General features: G+C 33.9%; 1 protein-coding gene across 2 annotated transcripts; it reads left to right on the forward strand.

The window, feature by feature from the left end:
• The first annotated feature begins 509 nt into the window (after nucleotides 1-509).
• Nucleotides 510-11947, forward strand: LOC149551016 (putative methyltransferase PMT23). 2 transcript variants are annotated; one of them, XM_089786582.1, is made up of 10 exons: nucleotides 510-599; nucleotides 1060-1279; nucleotides 2028-3252; nucleotides 3370-3519; nucleotides 4446-4716; nucleotides 4807-4917; nucleotides 9046-9220; nucleotides 9366-9611; nucleotides 10970-11164; nucleotides 11381-11947. In XM_089786582.1, the coding sequence occupies exons 3-10, from the start codon at nucleotides 2080-2082 to the stop codon at nucleotides 11574-11576; spliced, it is 2517 nt and encodes an 838-aa protein (XP_089642708.1). In that variant the 5' UTR covers nucleotides 510-599; nucleotides 1060-1279; nucleotides 2028-2079; the 3' UTR covers nucleotides 11577-11947. The 2 variants fall into 2 exon arrangements, with proteins under 2 accessions (XP_089642708.1, XP_089642707.1); XM_089786581.1 differs by lacking the exon at nucleotides 1060-1279.
• The last annotated feature ends 13969 nt before the right edge of the window (nucleotides 11948-25916 follow it).

Genomic DNA, 25916 nt, shown 5'->3' on the forward strand with positions numbered 1-25916 from the left:
ATAATAAACTCCAGAACGCCATTCATATGAGTGGACACACACCCACCCACCCATTTAGTTAAATTAATTTATTTAGAACTTGACAATATCAATTTTTTAATTAGAAAAATGCATATAGTAATAATGTCAATTTTTTTAAATTTGAAAAATATATATTAATTATGTCAATTTTTTTAAAAATTAGAATAATGCATATAATAATAATAATAATAATAATGTCAATATCAACATTTGGCATTATGTTTGCCAAATAATTTCTTGATCTCTATAGGGCCGGCCATTTACTGCACCGACAAATTATCACCGTCTTCATGCTACTATCACCCTTAACAAAATCAACTCCCATGATTTTAAACGGAGGGTATCATCCAATTTCAGTTACCCAGATCACCTCCACTTAAAAAAATATCCTTCACTTAGCTGTATGTCACAGATACTCATACTAACCACTCCAAAGAATGCTCCTAAGCAACGAGTATATATGTGCTCTCGGTCTGAGAATATAATTTACTAGTCTTGGCTCCTTGGAGCAGTTGTTCCAAGATTGACAAGATGCAACCAAAGGGGATGCTCCTATAGCCTCAGAAACGCCAGATCTGGTACGCTCCACATTTGTATTTTGTTCGTCTGGTCATCCGTTCAGGTTTCTTTGTACACTAAATTTGTTTTCTCGAAAACCCATTTAGTTGTCCTGGACACTCATTTGCTCGTGTCTGGTTGTATGCTTAATTTGGGTGCATATATATGGCATCCATCTTTATTTGTGTCTAAATCTTGCATCATTTTAAATATTCACTATTACACTGGTTACCTGCTAGATTTGAATATATATGTTCTATTCGTTATGGATTTGTGTACATATCTTGGTTTCTTTTGAGTGCCTGTTGCCCGATTACACTGGATCCCTGTTTGATTTTTACAAATGAGGTCTCATCCATTGCTTATTTCTGTATCTATTCTTGAATCAGGGACAAAATTGATTATTGCTTAATTTGTGTATTCATACCTGCTCACTATTATTTTTGTAGAGACATTTGAATTCCCAATTCCTGTTTGCAGGGGTAGACTGCTTAATTTGTGTCCATACGTCGTATGGATTCTTCATTTCTCCATATCTCCTCGTTCTTAATCACAGGGAATTCAGGAATGGAAGGATACTTAATTTTGGGCTAAGCAAATTTTCAGATCTGAATGCACATCAGGGATTCCATGCTTTTCACATTCTGGAATTTATAGATCGTTCTTAAGTATAAGAGATCTTCAATCGAGGATACATGTAGTATGTTTATTGAATTAATAGACATCTGCAAGGTCATATAATTGGTGCAATAAGTTGTTAGACATAAACGTTTAGGGCAATAAATGCAAGTATTGAGTTCTACGACATAGATTTGCAGTACCTTGCTATGAGTGCATGGTGTATTAAATTATAATTCCACAGCCCCCAAAAAATGATTGACATTGTTCTAGGTGTAATGATAGTTGTTGGAATAGGATGTGTTATCCTAGTATCCAGGAATGAATATAATGGCTATAGAACTTGCGATAGTTTTTTGTGTTAAATGGGATCTTGTGATTTTTAATAATGTAAATCATGACTTTAGGAATGATGATGGAGTTTTCAATCCGATGCGTTCTTGCAATGTTTAGGTGTGATTTATTTTACAGTAACTCTGCTTCAAGTTGGTTTAAGTGGTGCTGATAGTTTTTTAATAGATCACGTTCTTGTGATTTCTTGAATGACATGGCTTTGGTAATGAAAATACCTTTGAATGTATCATGTGATTTATTAGTGTAATTTCTGATTGGGGAATCTTGAATTTAAGTTGGCATGGGAATACTTATAAGCTTTTGACTGGACGGAGATTTTTGGGTCTAATTTCTTTTGTTTAAGGCAACTATACAGTCGGCTGTAAGAACAGTAATAAGGTTTCGTTGGAGTGTTTAATGCGATACTTGGAAATGAACATCAAGGTTTTAGAAGCAATGATAAATTTTGAATGAAATGTGTTCTTTGTAATGTGCAGGTGTCATTTGGAATCTCTTTTGTTTGAAAGTTAATTTTTAGTCTTGGTGAAGATGGCATTCGGTAAGCATGGCAGACAGGATAAGCATTCATCAAACACATTATGTTTGAGAGGAACAGTGGTGATCTTTGTGGGTGTTTGTGTTCTTGCGGTATGGATGATGAACTCATCCTCACCGGCTCCAGTGGAGCGGAAAACATTCAGTAATATCCGGAAGATAAATCCAGATCCAGAGATCCCTGACAAAACAGGGGATTCTCCTCCTGAAGAGTCAAAGGAAAAAACATCAGACAGCTCTGTGTCTTTTGAAGACAGCCCTGGTGATCTACCAGAGGATGCCATCAAGGGAGATGACAATAACCCACAGACAGAGCAGAAACCTGATCTTGACAAGACCTTAGATGGAGATCAAGGATTGCATGAAGAGAAAAAATCTGATCTTGACAAGACCTTTGATGAGGAGAAACAATCTGATGGAGAAACAGGATTGCATAATGAGAAGAAATCTGATGTTGATGGGAATTCGGATGTAGTAAAAAGCTTTGATGGGGATATGAATTTGAAGGAAAATCCGTTGGATGATTTTGAGAATAATGACAAGGATGGTGAAAAAGTAATTGAGGAAGCTACAGACAGAATGGCAGATGGAGATAAGAGCCAAGAGAAAAGGGATGCTGAAAACAATTTTCAGTCTGAGAAGGATGGGGATAAATACAAGGAAGAAAAAGAAAAGAATCAGTCTGAGCAAAGGTCAAATGAAATCCAGGAAGCAGGAGAGAAGAAGGTGGAGGATAACAAATTACCAGAAACATTACCTAATGCTGGACAATTCGAGCTTCAAAAGGAAAATACCGTGGAACCTAAGAACTGGGAAACACAAGCTGCAGAGTCTAAAGATGAGAGAGAAAGGCAGGAAAGCGATACAGTGGCGAATCCTGAAGAGAAAAAGGAAGAACCAACTGTTGGTCAGGTTGAAGACGGGGGTAATAAGAAAGAACAGTCCAATCAAGTTGTTAGCAACTCATACAATTGGCAACTTTGCAATGTAACGGCTGGGCCTGACTACATTCCTTGTCTTGATAATGTGGAGGCCATAAAAAAACTAACAAGCACTAAGCATTTTGAGCACCGAGAGAGGCATTGCCCTCAGGAGCCTCCAACATGCCTTGTTCCTCTTCCCCCAGGATATAAATTGCCTGTACATTGGCCAGAAAGCAGAGAGAAGGTTGTTGTGGAAGCTGACCCTCATATGAACTTTTTTTCTTGACATAGTGAACCTCATTATTATAGTGAACTGACCTCAAATTTATAAATCTGTTATTGTTGTCTTATTTTGGTACAGGTATGGTACAGCAATGTCCCACATACCAAGCTTGCTGAAATTAAGAAGCATCAAAATTGGATGAGGGTTGAGGGGGAGCATGTTATTTTCCCTGGTGGTGGTACACAATTCAAAAATGGAGCTCTTCACTATATTGACTTTATCGAAGAGGTTTGTCTTTACTTTTGGTGATTTGGAGTTATATCCTATTCTTCAGCTTTTGGAAGTAGCTAGGAATTTTTTCTTCTTAGAATTGTAATAGTAATGTTTGTCTTGCCTGGACACACAACACACACACATGTATATCTATTTTAGGAGTTTATAAAAGACATGTTTATCTTTAACCATTTGATTCAAGCAAGAGAGGTATGGGCTTATTTTTATCAATCTAATAACTGGTGTGATGAGAAAAGGTGTATCATCTCAAGGGATTGATTATCATTAGTAGAAATGGGAATAAAGTATTATCCAACTAACTATATATTATCGCTATTATAGGAAGAATTAATGTTATATGGTAAGTGATTGCAGGAGTTACATTGTCACTCTTGAAAATATGCCAACCAGTATGACTACATGTACTTTGCAGTAATGTCTTTAAAAATGAAAATCATTCTCCTTCAGAACATGTTTGGAAGTCATAAATGGTTAATATTCACCTTGGGGTTGGTCTCAATTTGTTTGTCTGAGAATTGGCAAGGACTTTTATAAATATATTGTCCTTTTCTATTATAAAAGTTAATTTAAAATTCCTTTGTCACAAATGGTTTGTTAGATAATTCATTACAGATGCAGAAATATGAAAATTTGGAGTTATAGTTATGAATTATGATAGTTCTTTTTCTTGATCCACTTGTTACAATATTTTTGTCATGGTAATCCAGTTATATTTTGTATCGACAATGGATGTAGCTTAGTGCCATGCAATGAATAGACATTCACAATCTTCAACTTTGTTACTTTATTTAACTATACAATAATCACACAGATTTAATACATCTATCTTGTCATTTATTGACCTGGAGCAGTACCTCCTCATTTGTTGACTGAAGTAGTTGATTTGTATATTGGCTGACATTTATTTATGGTAAATACAGACTATTCCAGATGTTGCTTGGGGTAAACACAGCCGTGTGATATTGGATGTTGGTTGTGGAGTTGCCAGTTTTGGAGGCTTCCTTTTTGAGAAAGATGTCCTAACGATGTCCCTTGCACCTAAGGATGAACATGAAGCACAAGTTCAATTTGCTCTTGAACGGGGTATTCCTGCAATATCAGCTGTCATGGGAACCAAAAGGCTTCCCTTTCCTAGTGCTGCTTTTGATATTGTGCATTGTGCCCGTTGCAGAGTTCCATGGCATGCTGATGGTGTGTCTTTAATATTTGTTCAATTTTAACAACTGGCTGATTGCTTTTCATTTTTATTCCAATTTTTCTAATGGCTGTTCTCTAATGCAGGTGGCAGGTTGCTTTTAGAGCTAAATCGATTACTGAGACCTGGAGGGTATTTTGTGTGGTCTGCTACTCCTGTCTATCAAAACAAGGATGAAGATGTTGGTATCTGGAAAGGTGAGAGTTTATGTATAACATTTTATTATTCTCTGGTCTGGAGATTTCAGTTTTCCGACACTAATGATGTGCATGTCATTCAATTGTATTGAGTATTTGTTGGTTTTCTTAGTAAGTGCTCATTGTACAGGTTGATTTTCAACTTTAAATGAGTCAAGATGAGGGTTAGTCATCTATAACGCCTTCTTTTGTAAATGCCCTCGTTTTGCCCAAAATCACAAATTCCAAATAGAACGAGAAATATAATAGAATTAGTAACATCTGCATACCTGCTAGAGATCCTGCAACATGTTAGGAAATCATTGGAACATAATCCACAAATTTGATCTTCCTTATTAGAGACATTAAAAGTATATATCTTTCCTACTAGGGGAAGGGACATAATTTAATCAAAAAAATATATTTCATTTATTGATGGAATTCAATTATAGGCAAGCTAGGATAAGGGGCATATTAGGGTGTCTTAAACAATCCTCTACCCTAGACTCAAGAGCAGATAGTATCCCTTTTGGCCATTACGTGGCTCTTTGCCATGCATGGGGGGGTGTACTAGGAGAGGAATCCCTTGGGCGCTTACCTCTTCCATTGCCACCCTTATCCTCCTCATGATTAGAGTTCCTTAGCATAACGGTCAACCAAAGCAAGGGCTTGAGGAAACTACAATAGGGTGTCTGGAGCACCCTACCCCTCTAAGCCCAAGGGCAGGGCACTCTTTACACCCACTGGTTTCATGGGATTGCCTGCCACCACCATGAGGCGGCATGCTCAGAAGAGGATCTCATACCAGTTTCTCCCTCCTTATATTCTCGTATTATCCTTACCATGATTGATTACAGGAAACATATAAAGAGTTGCACAGTATTCTTCAAATAAAGGATCATGTAATAATATCATATTCATATACCTTATTCATAAACAAGAAAATAAAAATAGGACCCACTATGCTACCTATTATAAAAACTGATACTTCATACTAATTTATACATATAATAGTCAGATTATATATTCCTGAGCATGATTGCTGCAATTTAGATCTGATTGGTTCGGTGATCTTCCTTGAATGCTAACTTTTGATACATATACCTCTCCCTTGTAGCAGAAGAGTCATATCTTTTCCATGGTCATATGCCTTCAAATACTATTGCACTTCTTCACTTACACAAATCATACCTCTTCTGTGAGTCATGCCTTTTTTTAATATTGATTAAATCACACCTTAACAACTTACCACCTTTTGGAAAACAATTACTAGACACACTGCTCTTTATTAGTATAGTTTTAAAATGATTTGGTCATCATATTTCTGAATTGTACTTCTTTGGAAAACAAATCACTGAATATTAGCTTATCTGAAATTTGCATATTATAAAAACTATAATGCTCTTTGAGAAACATGCTCCTGCCTATCATTGCAGCACAAGAACTCGTGCAGATGCAGAAAATTTTACCTTGAACATTAATATCTTGGATTGGAATTTTCGGAAAATTGTGATGTCTTGTAAATAAGATGATTTGCTGATAAATTATTTCTATTTAGGTACTGCTAATGTCAGGGACACAACAGTCTGACTTTCTAGAGATTGCTTGTCCTCAAGCAATGACTGTTTTAACCAAATCCTTTTCAATGTGAGAATCCCTAAACTAATCCTTGCAGATTTGTAGTCTTTAGATCCTGATGGTAACATTTTTCATGATATTATAGATATCTTTTAACATTAAAGCAAGAACATATATAAAGACGAGGATTAGTAGGATGACTCACATCTGTGATCCTAATGGTGAAATGATCATTCCAACTATCATAAAATTAGTTCACTAAATCTCATTTGTTTGTATTGTAGTCATATGCTAACACAATTGTTGTAGATTAGGCATCATGAAGAGCTCTAAAACTTATGAGCTTCAGCAAGGGCTCTGATACTACTTGTAATGTCCCTCTTTGTAAGTGCCCTATTATTGCCTCATATCACAAATTCCAAATAGATCAAGAAATATAATAATAGTAACATTTTATGTACCTGGTTAAGATCCCGCAACTTGTTAGGAAATCATTGAAAGTTTGAAACATAATCTGCAAACTAGACCTTCCTTATAAGAGACATTTAAAGCATGAATCTTTCATACTAAGGGTAGTGACAACAATTTAATCATAAAATTATATTTAATTTATTGATGGAATTCAACCATAGGAGAGCTAGGACAAGGGGCATATCAGGTTGCCTTAAACAATCCTTGACCCTAGGCCCAAGAGCAGACGCGACCCTTTGCCATCCATATGAGAGGGTGTACCTAGTGAGGAATCAAATGGCTTTTCTCCTCGGCCATTGTTACCCTTATCCTCCTCATGATCAGAGTTCCTTAACATATCAGGGTGACCCTAGGCCGAAGAGCAGATGTGATCCTTTGCCATCCATATGAGAGGGTGTACCTGGTGAGGAATCCAATGGCTGTTCCTCTCTGCCATTGTTACCCCTATCCTCCTCATGATCAGAGTTCCTTAACATAATGGTCAACCAAGGCAAAGTTTCTAGGAAACTACAATAAGGTGTCCAGAGTCTCCTTCCTTTCTAAGTCCAATGGTGGGATACTGCCTGCACCCCCTTGGCCTCATGGGACTATCCGTCACCACCATGAGGTGGTGTGCTTAGAAGAAGACCTCATAAGTCATAACAGTTTCTCCCTCCTCGTATTCCCCTATTATCCCTACCATGATTGATTACAAAAAAATTGTAAACATATAAAGAGTTACATATTATTAAAAAAGATCACATAGTAATACCATATTCATAAGCAAGATAGTATATGTAGGACCCACTATGCTGCCTATTAATAGAACTGATACTTATACCAATTTATACATATAATATTCAGATTCAATATGTGCTTAGAAGAGGACCCCATAAGTCATAACAGTTTCTCCCTCCTCATATTCCCCTATATTCCCTACTATGATTGATTACAAAAAAACTGTAAACATATAAAGAGTTGCATATTATTCAAAAAAGATCACATAATAATACCATATTCATAAGCAAGAAATCCACTATGCTGCCTATTATTAGAACTGATACTTACACCAATTTATAGATAAAATATTCAGATTCGATATGACTGAGCAAAATTGCTGTAAGTCAGATTTGATTGGTTCAGTGGTCTTCCTCCAATGCTAAATGCCTCTCCCTTGTAGAAGAAGAGTCACGTCCTTTCCAGAGTCATATCCCTTTGAATACTAATGCATCTCTTCACTTGCACAAATCAGATCTCTTCTCTAAAAGTTGCCCTTTGTTAATAACTTAATATTGATTAAATTGCACCTTAGTAACTTGCAAACTTCTGGAGAACAGTTTATCAATAAAACGCTGCTTATTAGTATATTATATACATCTTTAATGAATTGGTCATTTTATTAGTTTGCCATGTTATTTCTGAATCATACTTCTTTGGAGAACAAATTACTGTATATTAGTTTATCTGAAATTTGCGCATTATATCAGTTTTGGAGAACAAACTATAATATCCCTTGATAAACATGCTCCTCCTTATCATCACAGCACAATAACTAATGCTGATGCAGAATTATTATCTCAGTTCACACCAATTTCCCGGATCAGAATTTTCAAAAAATCGCAAGGTCTTATAAATAAGATGATTTTCTGATAAATGATGTCCATTTAGTTATTCCTCGTGTTGGGGACATGACGTCATCTCACTTATTAGATAAAATATAGATGATAGTTGTACATTGGATTACTTAAATCCTCCACCAAGTGTGATATATCTTTGTCTCCTCTTTTATATTCTCAGTCGCAATATTTTCATCATTTTTTTATTAATAGTTAACAAGGCTCCTGTATGAAGCAAGACATTTACAAAACAACTATAATCAACAACTATAAGCAAGACATTTACAAAACAACTATAATTTACAAAACAACTATAATCAGTTGATCCATTGTTTGCATTTGTTCCATTTGACGGAATGCAACAGAATTTGTAATGACAGTGAGTAAACGGTATTGCCAGATGTTTTACACTTACTCATGTATTTGGACTTCACAGATGCTGTCTTGTGCCTATTGTTCACCAAGAAAATTTTGATCTGAATTATGTGCTTTTCGATGATTTCAGCTATGTCTTCTTTGACGGCATCGATATGCTGGGATCTCCTTGCCAAAAAGAGTGATGGAATCAATGAAGTGGGTGTTGCAATCTATCGAAAACCAACTTCTAACCATTGCTACGAGTCCAGAAGGAATAATGATCCCCCTCTGTGTGCAGAAGCTGATGATCCTTATGCAGCTTGGTATTTACTTCATTTCTTGGCCGCAACTGCTATATAATTGCCATGTTTTGTTAAAAGAAATTGAATACTTGATACAAAATTCCTTGATAAAGCTATCTTGAATTTTCAGCTGATATGTTTTCTAATTAATTGTATTTTATTATAGGTATGTTCCTATGGAGAGCTGTCTGCATAGAGTTCCAACTGATGAGGAGCGGGGAACTGAATGGCCAGAAGAATGGCCTCAACGGCTTGAAAAAGTTCCATTCTGGTTGAAGGGTGATGCTCAGGATCGTTTTTCTTCAGAAACTGAGCACTGGAAACGGATAGTTAGCAAGTCTTACCTTCAAGGGTTGGGAATTGATTGGTCTGCCGTACGAAATGTTATGGACATGAAAGCAGTTTATGGAGGGTATGAATTTTAATGATTAATTCTTTATCACAACATACAGATGTCACCAGATTAATAGTTTGCTTCTTGAAATGCTTGGTATGGTTTGTTGACATAGGTAAATTCAATTCTTTTTCACTGTTAATCAAATACAGGTTTATAGAGTTTCTTCTGTGATTGGAGATTGCTAATGGAAGGCTCAATAATCACCAGATGTTTCTTCTATCCTCCCATTTAGTAAGAATAATAAGAACTGGAACGACTACAAGAAATTGATATAGAATAGCTCGCTGTAGATACCTTAAACAAAAATTTGGTGTGCAGAGTTGAAGGGACTTGGTGTCTTATTAAATTTTCATGGATAGAGGAGCCTACTATTGGGATTTTCGATGGTCTATTTGTTGGTTTCATTCTACACATATCTGGTTTATATACATCTCTCTTACTGGAATAGTATGAACTAATGTAAATTAAAGAGGGTAAGGATCTAGTTAGTATTGTCAAATGTGCCTGTTGCAGGAAGTTTTGGTTCACACTTTTTGGGAACTTGGAAATGATGGCAATGTTTATATAAAACTAGGTTGCCAATCACAGGGAGTTTTGGTGAACAGTTTAGAGGACATTAAATTCTTCTATAATAACTGGAGTTGTGGGATGCCTATTTTAATTTGGATATAAATAGTGTCATGTCAAAATAAGCTTTAGAGTTAAAATTACGAGTATAAATCAAAATCGGTTAATGCTGTTTCTGAGCTTAAGGCTCTGTGACTGACTGATCCAAGAGACGGTTCCTGAACAGACTGAACATTTATTCCTGGAACTTTTTTAAAAATTTGGTTGGTGCTCTTTCTGAGCCAAGACTGGGATGTGCCTTTATGGAAGAGACTTATATTGTGAACAGACTACCCATTTATTTTTGAGAACCTTTTTGAGTACATCTCTATCAATGAGGGGCAATGTTTTACAAATAACGATGTAGAATTTGCACTGAATTTTCCAACTGTAGTGCATCAAAGCTAATTTCCAATTGTGTAATAGTAGCTTGTTGATTCATTTTGCAATAGGTTTATTCTTTTAGGCTCACTTAACTATCTTAATTTCACTCCACATGTTAATAGACCTTTTTTACTTGAGGTTATTTTTGAAAAGTGCATTATTGTTTCTGAAACTGTGAAATCTAACCAATATACATGTTAATGTGTGGTCTTTGAATTAATGATAGGTCAGTATTCTTGCAAGGTTCTGCATGATTATTCAAAGTTGCTTATTCATGTTACACCCCATGTATTTGTAAATGAACTTTCAGACTATTTTCATAACAAGTTTAACTCAAATGAATCTTTGAACTCAACAATTTTGTGTTGATGTGTATATGGCAGATTTGCAGCAGCTTTAGCATCACAGCCAGTTTGGGTCATGAATGTTGTGCCAACTGATGCTAAAAATACCCTTCCAATAATCTATGACCGTGGTTTGTTTGGCATACATCATGACTGGTGTGAATCTTTCAGTACTTATCCAAGATCATATGACCTTTTGCATGCTGATCACCTATTTTCTGGCCTGACAAAAAGGTACAAATGCATATCTAAGATCTAAGGCATTAATTATTTTGAGAACATTTTTTCAATTTGCAGTGCTATTGGTATTAGTTAGTATAGTTTGTTGAATGTTGTAGTTTTGCAGCTTAGGTTTTCTAGTGATACATCCTTTTTATATCAAGTTTTGCATCCAAGTTTCATTTAACAAAAACATAAAATCAGCATTCACGGTGCACTTTGTTACTACAGGTGTAGCCTAGTTGCTGTAATGGCAGAAGTTGATCGCATATTAAGGCCAGGAGGTTATGTCATTTTCCGTGATAAAGTGGACACACTGAATGAAATGGAGAGCATGATTCGATCACTACAGTGGGATATTCGTTTGACATACACTCAAGAAAAGGAAGGAATTTTATGTGCACAAAAGACCATGTGGCGGCCATAGTTTCCTGAATGCATTTTAGCAAATTCTTGTATGCAACAAACTTTGCAGATTATTCAAGTCAGCAGGAAATCCTCTGTGCTGGATGCTGAAAGTTCTAGTTTCATCAGCTATTAGAAGACCAAGTTGTTTATTGATTCTTTAATTGTATTTTATCACATCATTGCTACTAGATTTACCACCCATCCTTCAAATGAAGGCTTTTATTTTAGAACATGTTTTTTATATGCTCGATTAAATTTTGAAAGGAACGTGCCTTGGTTTGTATTCCAATTAATTCTGGATGCACTATATGTGGAACATCCACAGAGATTTGACTAAGGTATTTGTGTTTAAGGGACCATGTAATATTAATTGAAGGGTTTTTGGCTAGATATACTTTCGTTAAGAACTTGTCTTTATACAAAAGCTGCTGAAGCATACACATTTGCCCAAACATTGATGATTTGGCCTTTCAAAAGGTAGGCATTATTGTGGTAGGTCAAGATGCGGTATCATTCTGGAATGAACTTAATCTCTCTCTTTCATTTCTCATGCTTAGCATTTCCTCAGTTCAGAAATTTTGTTGGTAAGCCATCTATAGTTTTTGAAAATCATTCAATTTTTCTTTAGCATATATTGCATTTTTAAATTTTTGGAGTGACACATTTAAACCTTACAGGTATTATCACCCTGATTCAGAATTCATTATCATCATCTATGCCATTATAAGAATATATGGTTAGCATCAAGGACAACATAATATGATGAGCTTCCCTAGATCACTTCTTTTTGTCACATATATCACGGGCTCGAAATCCATTTAATGAATTTGAATTTCTCAAGGACTTGTTATTCGTGTTGGTATGCCAGTGGATAGAAAGATTCATCATTTTTGTTTCTATGTGAAGAATTGCAACTCTTGAAGTTCTTGGGTAGATTTAAGTGCACTAGATGTTGAACTTTGGGATTTACTAATATGTATCAATTTATGGGGTGGTGCGAGTTTGAGAAAGGTAACATGAATGGGTAATTCTGCACCATTTTTTTCTCTTCAAACTTTTCGATATGGTGCAGGTTTAAGTTCTGACATTTTCACTTGACGACTGAGTTTTTTATTTCTGCTTAAAAAAATTCTATAAATAAATGAATGAGTTCAATGGAACAGAAGACATTTCTTTGTAATACCTACAACAGCAAAAGCTTATGATTCCAAGGCAACATGTGGCGAAGTAAAGACGGTTGACCATTAACCTTTCAAATGTGTTGATGTGGTTGATCATAAAATGTGAAATTTATGTTCAGGATTAAATGGAGGCGACGATGGTTTAGTTGTTTAGAGCATTGGGTTTGTGCTGAGCAGAAAAGGGCTGCTTTTTTATTGTAATTAATGCTGTAATTAAGTAATACCCTGAATGCCAAGATATCTTGTAAATGACTAATGGGATGTGATCATCTGAATACTTTGCCAACGTCTATTCTGCAGAAAATGATGACATGATTATACATCCCAAACCCTTCATTTAATAGTGGTTGCAATATGGCAACCCGTATTTTTATTTTTATTATTTTTATTTTGAGCTAGTGCTGCTCAGGGCTTATGGTAACCCGTGTTTTTCTTATTTTGAGCTAGTGATGCTTAGGTTCAAGCCCCTTTACCCGCTTAATTCTGAACCTTGGCTGATAGAGTAGCTTAGTTAACACCACGGAGCACCATTGATGATCTATTTAAAACAACTAAAGGGGTAGATTTTCATAAAAAAGAGAAGACACAATTCTTCATTAGAAGTTCACAAGGCGTAACTTTTAAACTGATTTGCAGTGAAGATACAAGGAGATGGTTATGGAGGGTATGCCAGATCAAGCTACTTCATTTTTTGTTACCGCCCTTAACAAGTTAGCAGATGTGAATAACAGAAATGCCATTCCTAAATTTCACAGTAACAACCCAACATTAAAGCCAAACGAAATATCCATTCAAATATGTCCTTAAATGAGTTGGTTGGTTCAATCAATTACTTAATTGGTTTGGTTACAATTGGGGAATTCTAACATGTGATTTGGGGTTTGGGGGGTTTGGTCTGCTCTAATCATGCACCCAAAGCAAGTTAGTTTCTAGGTTAACTAGAAGGTAGATCGTAGGGGTGATATTGCATTTTTTAAGGTGAAGGTGATAGGCTATTTGTGGGAGTTGTGCTCTAGTCATTCGTGTTTTCAATTTACATTTTTACAGATTTTTTATTTTTCTTCTGCAGTCTTGCAAATTTCCAACAAATCTTTGTTTTTCATGTTTTTGTTCATCTATGTTTGTTAATATTTTAATATTTTTGCAAGTTTTTTTCTACTTTCTTTGTTGCTACAATTTTTTAGTTTCATTATTCATTTGGCTTCTATTTCCATAATATTTGCATGTTTGCAAAATTGGGGATTGATAAAAGTTCTTAAGGTTTTAATTAATTTAGATGTAAATGTTTTTGTATTATTTCTCTTTTCAAGTTTGTAGAAAATAACTATTTGAGTGATCATTTATCATTTTTAGATTTCATTTTCTACATTATTAATGATCATTTCATATTTGAAAAAAATGTAATTTCTTTTGAGCATAAGCATGCAACTACTAGCTAAATAAGATTAACATAAAATATTTATTTTTCTTCAAACAAATCTCCATATGATCTTAATTGAGAGAAGGAAGTGGATTGAGTTTTACCTTAAATATGACTTCAAGATTGAACTCCAACCCCTTGAGAAGAAGAATATAGTTGATGGTGAGAAGATAATAATAAAATGTCATGAATATTTCATATTTATGTTTATAAAGTAGGTATGTTAGTGTGTTTATATAATACATTCACTCAAAATTTTACAAATATCTAATTCCTATTACATACGTAGCTAAATATATCACGGGCAAACAAATTTCTTGATTAGTAGTCGTTATATGTCACCTTTGACTAGTTAAGAGCACCTCTATTTGAATTGGATTGAGTTAATGGATCCTTTTAATTGATAGTTAGACTCATGAGTTGTATGCATGTCATTTGTTTGAGTCGAAAACATATTCATCTATACTTTTGGTGGTCGATCAATCTTCATTGGATATAATGATTATTTTAATTTCTTCACTAAGATAGCTAATTATGACACATGTACACTTTGTCATGCAAGTGCCATCATTTCCTATCAATATTTAGTTAACAACATTTTTGATCAATTTCACTTTTATCCAAACTAATTTATTCATCAATTCATTATTAAACTCTTAACCTCTTAGACAAATAGAGTGAATTGATCCATTCATTGGAAGTAAAGCTTATGATCTCTTGACATGTCATCTCATTAAGTCATGAATTTGGAAAAGCCTATTTGCATGTACTCATTGGTTCACTTGCTTGGTTGATTCTAATTATTGATGTTTTGAATAACAATTTTATTTCATATTCAAACCTTTATTATTTTTATGCTTCTTCCATCTTACATTGTATTAGAACTATTATGGTAAAATAATAATTGTGTTATTAAACACCGATCATGAATGATCTATATATACAAGATACAAGAGAGAGGAAATAGAAACATTCTTGTAAAGTGAAAAAGAATGAAAAATGAAAGTTTCCATAATGAACAAAAGGAGTTTATAGAAACATTATGAAAAGAGTGACCATTATAAAGAGATGGAAGAGAGTAAATAGAAACTATTTAATATCATAATAAGAACATGATTTCTTGTGTATTGATATGCATGATAAATTATACAATTTCTTTACTCTCTAATGCACATTGATGATTTTTTTATTGGATGAAGCTAATAATACAAATTTACATAAAGTTGAAGTTTGGTAACAAGAATTTTACAATAATTGATTCATAATCAGCTGAAAGTATAGGTTGGGCCAATGTCTAGAAAACGCAAAAAGAACCAAACAATTGTATGATGTTAGAGTAAATGGTTCTTTTCTATTTAACTCTTATATTAAGTTTACTTGGGTGAGCTCACAAATTAAAAAGAATTATATATTCTTGGATATTATTATTAGGAGGATATTGTGAGTCATCCTTTTGACTCCAACTACTCCTAAGCTATCACATGTGGTTAATTCCAATTTGGACACCACCCTTCTAGATTGTAGGTGGATGGTAGGTGGTTGATTCCACCGGGCCTCTATTTCCCCCAAGTTGAGACACTAGTCTCACTCTTGTCCAAGTATCCTCCCAACTCTTGCCTATATAAACAAGCTAGCTCACATGTAATAGAATAAGACTTGAATCTCTCATTGTAACATTATCATGTAGGTTTTTCTCTTGATAAATATACAACATATTTGAGAGCATATTTGTGTCCTTGCTTAAATTCTTCTATGTAGCTTGTATTTTTCTTTCAAATTATAATCCCTGCTCCTTTAGATTTGTTATACAAATTCTAACACATGATGTAGCATATAAGGAAATTTTAATGAATAGGAAGTTTTGTACAACATAAAAACAACAAAAGAACTTGTCAATACCAATGAGTGCAACAGGCTCCATCTAGTGGGATCTTCAAAATGATGAAAATTATATGCTTAAATTTGTTGCTTTCAATGAATGTACGCAACTGCTAAAGGAGAATAGGAATTGTATCATCTTGTCAAATGTTAGGCCAATTTGTTTTCATATTGTCCAATTGGAGAAATAAACTTTCACATGTCATTTGAACTTCTACCTACAATTGAAAAAAGGTGTGAGCAAATACTACATTGCAATGAAATCTCCATAAAGATTTGATAATAACTTGTCTACAAGTGTAGGAAACATGCTCAAAGCAAGAAGCAACACCAAGGAGAGTTGATTTCCAAGACCAAGATAAAGGGAACAATGCAGACAAGGCAATGGATAAAGAGTGACATAAGCTATGAGCATGACTACAAAACCAAAACACATGTTAAATGGTTTGTGATTTCACACAGAAGGGACAAGTAGGAAAATGATAAACAAATTTAAGGTGGTTGCCAACAAGCAACTTAACTTGGACTTTCCATGCTAGAAGTTGCGATTGTGCATCAACTTTAGACTTCCAGATTTGGAGGGTGAGTTTATTCCATTTGGACTGTAGAAAGGAGCACTTCCATTTATAATTAAGATGGGATGACATGGAAACTAGAGGAAGGAGATGTTTGTAAATGGTTAGAAGGGGGAAGAAGTGGTTGCCACATGCATTAGGCCATCTTCAGTCATTCAAGAAGTTTGCATGACAATCCAATGATAGCAAGCTGAAAATTTCAAGAATCACGAGCTGCTAAATATCAATAATTACTTGTTTATTAGAAGTAGAGAGGTGAAAGTGTGATTTAAGGAGAGGCCATGATTTCCAATTGAAGGTGGAGGGATCCCATATACCTTGGAAAGTTTTAATACCTTTTAAAAAAGCCATTTTCCTTTGAACCTCTGAATAATGCTTAAAAGCTTGCCATCATCTTAGACCAACCTCTTCTACCAGATAGAAGGGAAACTTAGCCCATCAGTAAAGGAATGGTCAAACCAAATTGTAGAAGTGATCTTCCAGGCCTTCTAGATGACGTTGAAGGGTGTCGATCTTTGATTTTTGAAAAATGGAGCTAAGAGAATCCTATCTTTCCAGCTAACAACCTCCCAAGAATTACCAACACATTTTGTTTGAATGTGAGATCTAATTAGCTCCTTCCTAGAACTCCTTTGTCTTTAGGTTGAATGGAATGTTGCTAGGAATTAGTAGGCATTCCTTTTTGTTTCCCTCATTTAGCCCATAAGATATCACTAATGAGCTAGGTAAGTTGATGATAACAACTTTTAGAAGGCAACCAACAAGAAGATATGTACACATGACTAGAGAGAAGAATTTTGTTAGTCACTTTGATGCAACTAGCCATAGATAAGAATCTATTTGTCCAATTCAAAAGTTTTCCCTTGATTTTATTGATAAACCAATTCCACATATCTTTGAGAGAAACTCCAACTCCAAAGAGGATCCCAAGATATCTAGAAATCATGCCATGTTTAATTTCTTTCCATTCAGTAGGAATCCAAGTTGGACAGGAGTTCGGATGAGACATAATAAATCCATTTTTATGCAAAGCTAGTTTGGATCTAGAAATGATACAAAAAAATATTCAAGGTATCCAAAGTATTAGTCACCTCATCAACTCAATTTTGAATTAAAAACATACTATCATTAACGAGTGGGAGTTGAGGGCAATGACATTAATTAAGCAAAGAGATGCCATGGATAAGTAGTATTGATGCTAATGCTAGACATAGATGATTTGATAGTTTGCAATGTAGAATGCTTGTATTATATGTATACAAAAAACTTGTGTAATTTTTACTATTATATAATGCACATGGATATTTGGATAATGTATGTGAAAAATGTGTTGGTTTGGGACAACACTTGTAGATAATAATTATGCAACAAGTTTGGAAATAACATATGTTTCTTGTAGTAAGAGTGTAAGAGGGAGATAAGGCACAAATGATAGGGGCCATAGTTCATCAAGAAAAATCTAGACTTGAAGAATGATTTTGTCTGGTCAAAATTGATTTCTAGAATGCATATGAGAGATTGAAGGTATCAAACATAAGGGTTGTATAATCCATAGTTAAATTTGGATTAAAGGATATCTAACAATGTCAAATTAGGGTAAACAATTCTCAAGTAAAATATTCACCCATGTAATCTTCAATAGATATAGGAAGGAATGTAAGGTCTCTCCATCAAAGGTAGATGGGATAAGGTAACTTCTTTTCCCCTATTTTTTGTGTGACTAGATAAGCATGAGGAGGTCCAAACACATTACAATTCAACCATCAAGGGAAATAAAGTAAAACTCACAAGAGTTGAGAGAGAGAGAGAGAGAGAGAGAGAGAGAGAGAGAGAGAGAGAGAGAGAGAGAGAGAGAGAGAGAGGTTTTGATCAAAGCTAGGAACCAATTGGAGACAATGATCTTGACCTTGCACTACAAACTTCTCTTTCACCACCCACAAAAGAGTTAGGGGAGAAGAATAATAAGGACCTTAGCTTCTTCAACAAACTAATATTCATGATGTACTAAAATCCCTCAACCAATACTAGGTGAAATAAGAGGTGATCTCCCCATTGGAAGATCAACAATAATTGGAGGGGGGAAACAAAAATATAAGGCATGCTAGCAACTATTGGAGAAGACATGGGCTATGAGAGGGTAGTTAGTGTGGCTAGAGAAATACTAGGAATTCAAGGAATCCCTGAAGGAACATTAGGGCACCATAAAGTTCACAACCATATCATGATGATGATCATCATCCTAGTTAGAGTCCATCACAAATAGCACCTCAATAGCTAAGTGCTTTTCCTTATCATCCACCATGTAGAAGTCCCTTTTTTATGCAAATAAAGTAGATTGAAGCAAGGGACCAATATTTTCTCCTATTTTTATACAAATGTTTTCCATTTGATTATAATTAGGTCATGGTAATAATAAAGAATTGTGTCATATTTTTACAAAAAAAATGTGATGTCCCTATACTGCCATAATTTTTTTAGCATCCATAATTGGATTCTACGTTAGGCCCAATTTTGTCGATTTCCAAATTCCCTGTTTGTATTTGATCCAACTATATGTCTCCCATTGATTTGACATCTTCCATATCTTTTTGATTCCATATATCATTTTTGGTTCTTTTTCCTAGGTACAGAATTCCCCCAAAGTATGGGCTCAAATTTGAGTTATCACCTTGTTGCAGTGTTTTGGTGAGAAATTAAACCCCATGGTCATCCTAGATTAGTTTTGAACCCTAAAATATGTGTGAAGTATATAAGTGGCCTATCTCTCCTCATTTTTGTATCCATGATTCATTATCAACCATAAGAGATGATTCAAGATCTAGAAGCAAGCAATCAAGTGAATTTTAGATTTTAAGACAAGCATCTAAGATCTAGCATTTATCCAAGAATCCACATCATTTTGAAGGCAATGTTCTAAATTGTAGCAATCTTCTCTCCCATGATGGCCAAATAGAGGAGTTCCCAACTCAACAATAACATCCTTTTCCCATCTACATGCATTCTTCTTTTATTGCAAGTATTCATCAAATATGACAACATTGAAGATCTAAGAGTGACATTTATAGATCCATGCATTTGTGAAGGCATCCTCGATTCCTTTCTACATTTCAAAGTCAACAACTAAAACTCAAGCAATATACACACATCTTCATAAATATGTGTGACCTCACTATCCATTCATGAAGGTATTTGAAAAGTAAATCTAATATTTACCTTTACATTTGGTTTCTTTTATGAAATTCCATTTCATTTTCAAGGTTTGGTTCCTTCATAGGGGATTGACCAAGGCAAACCCCTTTCCACAACCTTTTCCCCATTTTTTTGTGTGCAAGAACATGTGTAGTTGTCAGAACTATTCGAGAAAGTTCAAGCACTTTCATGGCAATTACCAATATTTTAGGCAAAAATATAAGGAGCACAATAAAAGTCTTCAAAGTATACCTTAGAGTAGAACATCCAATTTTTTTTGTACCCTTCAAATCATTGTGAATTTAAAACTACGTGTTAGTATAATCTTCTAGATCATGTAAATGTAAATAGACCTATTTATTTTCTTTTTGTTAGTGTGTACCTCCTGAATATTATCATTTTTCCTATGTAGCCTTCTATTTTGCATCATTATTTTGTTTACCCACAAAACCATCTCATTCTTAATCATAATCATCAAAGGATAATTTTCCTACTTAGGTTGGAGCCTGACTTGAGCTTAGTAGGGCATAATCTTTTTTATTTTTGTGTTAGGGAAATGTGGACAATACCTCACACTCTCTTTCCCCCTTTTCTTTATGTATATTTTTGGTGAACCTTACATATGAGATTTCCATTCTAATTGTATTGCTAGATCCTTCTTATGTGTATTGAATATTCACTTTTTATTTCATGCTTAGTGTTCTATTTATTAGATCTTGTGTGCAAATATATATATATATATATATATATATATATATATATATAATTTTAATGAGTGTTTGCACATCTATTCCAAATGTCATGCTTGTGGTTGTTAGATCTATACTTTCTTTCTTATATTGTGCTAGAGTATTATGATATTGAGTCTTTCCTATAACATTTCAATTAGGATAAGTTATAGACTTATGGGTGCCTTTGATCCCTAGTCCCCTTTATTTCCTAAGAATCTTGATGAGACACAAATGCCTACTAATAAAATTTCTACTATTATTGAGAATATTTCTTCCCACTCTTGTCATGATATTAAATGTCTTCACTTCCATAGAATGTCTACATTTGAATGAGTTTAATATGGTTACCAATCAATTATCTTTAGTAAATGCCAATTTTGATGAAGAAATTAGGGATCTCTTGATTTTTTGTTCTTTGCCTAAAAGATGGAATGACTTTTTAATGACTGTGAGTAACTCTATTTCTAGCTCCAATACACTAAAATTTGGTGATGTTATTACTGTTATTCTAAGCAAAAAAACTTGTAAGAAAATCTTAGATGGATTTACATGAGGAAGTTTCTTGAATGAAAAAAGTAGAGGTAGAACAAATGGGAGAGGAACAAATTCTAGAAATCATGGAAAAAGGGAAAGAGGTCTCATTCTAGAAGACCAAGAAATTGCTGGTATTGTGAGAAACCAGGCCATAAGAAGAAAAAATTGTAGTCTTAGAAGAGTAATGAAGGAGACAAACAAGAAGGAAATAAGGAGGAAAATGTGGTAAGTAAAAAATCTGAAGATGATTCTTTGCTTCTTTCATTAGAAAATGTTGATGATTCATGGGTTTCATTTCATGCTACACCCCATAGAAGCTATTTTCTTGATAATGTCCAAGGGGATTTGGTGCTTGTTTATTGAGAGATAATGAACATTGAGATTATTGGAAAGGGAAGAATTAATATTAAGTTGCATAATAGGAATTATTGGCTACTGCAAGAGGTAAAACATGTTCCAAGGTTGAGTAGAAATTTAATTTCAGTAGGGAAATTGGGTGATGAGGGTTGCACAATTACTTTTAGTGATAAAAAGTGGAAGGTTCCATAGTAGAAAAAGGTTCCATAGTAGTAGAAAAAGGTGCAAAAGTATACACTTTATATATTTGTACAGGTCATCCTATTTATTCTAGTTTAATTGTTTTAGATAAAAATCAATGTTTAGAAATAATTGATGCACCTGAGTAGGAAGAACATCAAACAATTGTTGTAGGTTTTGACACAACACTATGGCACAATAGTAGACATGAAAAATGGGTATCTTTCTTACTTGGATATTGTTGGAAATTTCTATAAGTAGATAAGTTGGAGTTTTCATTCATGGCAACATATATCTAGTATTAAGAAGGTAGATCTTGAAGATGAAGATGCACCAGTTAGACTTAGAAAATTGTCTAAGTATTAGCTAAGTTATCTAGTAGAACATATATAGTTTTGGTATATACAATTGATGAAGGAATTATGGGCATGTGTGTAGTTAAGTACAAACAATACAAGATGTCAAGATGACATATTCAAGTGTACGAGTTAGTACAGTCAATACATAAGAAGATATGACAGTTTTACTAGTTGCTACAATATACACACATGAACAAAGTATAACACAAAATGATTAACTATGAGTTAAGGAATTATTTTATTTATGAAATAATTAGTTGACTAGTTAGGGACCAAATCCTAGATGTTAACCCTAAGAGGGAAAGAGTTGATTTTGTATTTTGTCAAGCATGTGAAAGCTTGAAGGCCAATTTGACAATGTTTTAAGATTTAAAAAGGTATAAAGGAAATAATGTAAATTCAAAGTTAAGTGTTCTTTTAAGAAAGACTATGCAAACTTTATGTGATGTGAATTATGATGTGTGATCGAAGGATATAAATCTTTGTGATGAGAAGAAAAGGAAAAGATTAGATATTGAAGATATTAGCATTATAAGAGGTTTTATAATTATCTCTTCTATTGAATAACTTCATTGTAGTTACATGTTTGGGTAGTGGGCTCAGATTGTAAATTTTTTTGTATATGTATATGTAGCAACTCCTAATAGGGCTAAAGCAAATTCTAACAGGGTTGAGGTTTCTGACAAGGCCTAAGTCCTCTAACAAGGACAGAGACACTATATGCATGTAATAGACTCTTAATAGGATCAATATCTTTAACTAGATACTTTTGATTTAAGGATCATTTTGTGGGTACCATCCTCACTGGGGTTTTTCCTTGGCCAAGTTTTTCCTAGTTAACAAAATATGGTGTTATGAGTTCTCTTATTGTGTGGTTATGTTTACTATTCAGTATAATTAGTTTTTTTTCATAAACAAGTTATAAGGCAAGTAATAATATCTAGATTTGGGCTAAATTTTGTAGAATACTAATTGACCCCCTCTCAGTATTCCCTATTTCTAACAATTGGTATCAAAGTATAGTTATTTGGAAGAGGCTTATCATCTTGAGTAAGATCCCTATGGATATGGAAGAATTACATAAGAACCTAGAAGAAGCTCTTGAGCATAGTGATATTCTCAATAAAGAAAGAGACAACCTGAAAGAAAGATATGAAGATGCAAAAGACTACATTGAGAAATTGAAAGATAAGATTGATCATCTCAAATCTAGAAAAGAAACTAAAGATTAGATAAAAGATAGTGATGAAGTATCAAGATTGATGAAAGAAAATGAGATTCTGAAACATGAGTTGAAAATTACTAAACTAAAGATAAGCTTGAAGAAAGATGATAGAAAAGTTGAGCCAAATCTTAAATATGAAAATATAGATCTAAGATCCCATCTTACAAAAGTGAGATCTAAACTTGAGTCCATCAAGTTAGGAAAAGCAAAACTTGAAAAATACAACACTATTGTGAAAGGAGAGTTAACCTAAACTAAGAAACAATTGGAGAAGCTATATTCCAATAGTGAGAAAATTGATGAGCAACTATGTTTTTAGAGACTTTCATATGATAAGACCAGTCTTGGATATTTTATTAGAGAAAATTCATCTAAGAAATATGAAGCAAGAAACGAACCAGATCCAGTTGTTGAGCATGTTGAACATAGGAAAGATTTTTAAAAAGGTTGAATCCAGTCAATCTAATGATTCATTAAAGGAAGTTGAGCAAGCAAATCAACCTCGGAAAAGTGACAGACCTAAGCAAACTGAGCAAGTTGAATCACCAAAGGAAGTCAAGTATTAATTTAAAGGTAGATGGTTTGCATGTAATGAAATTGGTCATTTGAAAAGAGACTATACAAGTAAGTCATTCAAACCTTTCTCTAAGTTTTACTGTTACAATTTTCATGGTTTTGGTCATAAAGAAGTAGATTGTAAGAAACCTAAATTTGATAGTAATAGTAGTAGTAGAAGAATTTTTAGAGGTACTAACCCTGTAGGATAAAGGAGATCAAATGAAGGAAAGAATGGAGCAAGAAGCAACATTGTGTGTTACAAATATATTGAATTTGGACATATTGCTAGAAATTGCAGAGCACCTATTAACCAATCTAGATCTAATCAAAGAAATAGTACACCAGTATGTCAACTATAAAATAACTTCAATCATATAGAATTTTTTTGTAGGATGGATATGAGGAACATCAACAAGAATTTGAATTTCAAAAGGAACAACAATAGAAATGTCGGGAGAAGTGATTGCAACAATAACAGTCAGAAAGATGAGTTAAGAGAACATGTGGAAGAATTCAAAGAAGTTTTTGTCAAAGGAAAATATCCATCAGGCTTGCACATACTATTGGAAGAACAATCATTCAATGTACTTGAAGGAAGACTAAAGTCAACAATTGTTTGTGATTCATCCTATTTGAATTGAGAATCTTTTATTAAAAAATTATAATCAGAGAGGCAGAAAAGACAGCAGATGAAGAATTAAGGCTTGCACAGCTAGTATGAGGTAGTGCATGATGAGTCAAAACTATGGTTAATAGCGCATGTCATTTGGAGATTGTATGTGAGTGCGCAAAATAAAATCAGTTTACTGATAACTAGAGACAACTTTTTATGAATTGCATACTTGCACAATTAATGCAGAGATCAATTTTATGAGATTTAAGGGATGCAAATGAGATCCGGTGTACCATTTGATCGTGTGAAGAGTTAAGGAGCAATAAAGAGAGAATTGAAGATGATTTAGAGTGCAAAGTTTAGAAAGCCCTAGTTAAGAATTGAATCAAGGTATTTATGCTTACAAGTGTTTGAGTAGAGAATTAAGTTCATAATTCAAGTAAGAAAATGGATAGATCTTTCATTCATAATGTTGAGGAAGAACTAAGACCTAAGTTGAAATAAAGCCTAGTAAAACCCTTGGTAGATGATCCTAGTGTCATATTTTCAAAAGTTCTGGAAAATGACATTCACCTAGAAGACATAAGTAGTTTTCTCATAAGTAAATTTTAGACTATAGGAGAATAATATGTTTCCAAGGAGTTCAACCTAATCTATAATTAGGACATGAGTTGTAAACAAGGTTTTGAGTATCTAAAGGATAATGCCCTAGTGAAATTCTCATTTTCCTACAAATTTGACAATGAGGAATGGACAAAGATTATTTCATGATGGAAAGTTTTATTTGGGAGCTAATGTAGTAGAGATTTCAGCCAAACTAATTCATGAAGTTAATGGATTATGCAATGAGGGTAGTGTACCTGTCAATGAGAAAAAATTAAAGAAAATAGTTTTGGACAACACTAAATCAGCTTATAATGGTAGAGGTATAGTTATTAGCAAGATCAAGCAAGAAGATGTTAGATTTATGAGTAGAATTATTGCAACAAAGACATGTTCCAGTTCAAGAGAGGATGACATGGCAGCCAAATTTGTACAAGCATCATTTAATATTTTTATTGAGAAAGAAAAAATTGAATGAGATTCTTAGAGCGTAGTTGGTTTAAAACCTAAAAAGAATCAAAAAGATCAAGAACAATCAGTTCAGATTTCAATCCTTAGTTACACATATTTTTCACTTGATTAAGAAGTTTCAATTCATGCTAGTATTTGAAATAGTCAGCAGTGACAAATGTACTATGGAAAAGATAATATAGATGTATACTAGGCATCCTATTGATAGGATCCATAGCAACACAGATCTAATTATGAAGACCTTTCATAATGAAATGAAGAGAAGATTCAAAATTCCACCTTCCATGGTAGAGAAGTTTAAAGATGACATTTGATTCATGGTAGATACTAATTTCTCTTACATTGAAGCAGTAGAATCAAGAATGTTATATGTTGAGCCATTAGGCTATGAGATCTCTGAGGTAGAAATTGAAGGATATGTTGAGGAAATCCTTAAGGAAACAAGGAAGAAGAATTTGACAAATTCAGGGCTTATGAAGAACTAA

This window comes from Cupressus sempervirens, chromosome 6, assembly GCF_028749045.1.
Source record: "Cupressus sempervirens isolate cs-2001-9-10 chromosome 6, ASM2874904v1, whole genome shotgun sequence".
In the NCBI taxonomy this organism is placed as follows: Eukaryota; Viridiplantae; Streptophyta; class Pinopsida; order Cupressales; family Cupressaceae; genus Cupressus; species Cupressus sempervirens.

Excerpts from the sequence above, each read along its gene's own strand:
- LOC149551016 (XM_089786582.1), top strand. The coding sequence starts at position 2,080 with ATGGCATTCGGTAAGCATGGCAGACAGGATAAGCATTCATCAAACACA. Across the intron at positions 4,918-9,045 it reads AGATGTTGGTATCTGGAAAG|CTATGTCTTCTTTGACGGCA; the intron begins GTGAGAGTTTAT and ends CGATGATTTCAG. Across the intron at positions 9,221-9,365 it reads GATGATCCTTATGCAGCTTG|GTATGTTCCTATGGAGAGCT; the intron begins GTATTTACTTCA and ends ATTTTATTATAG.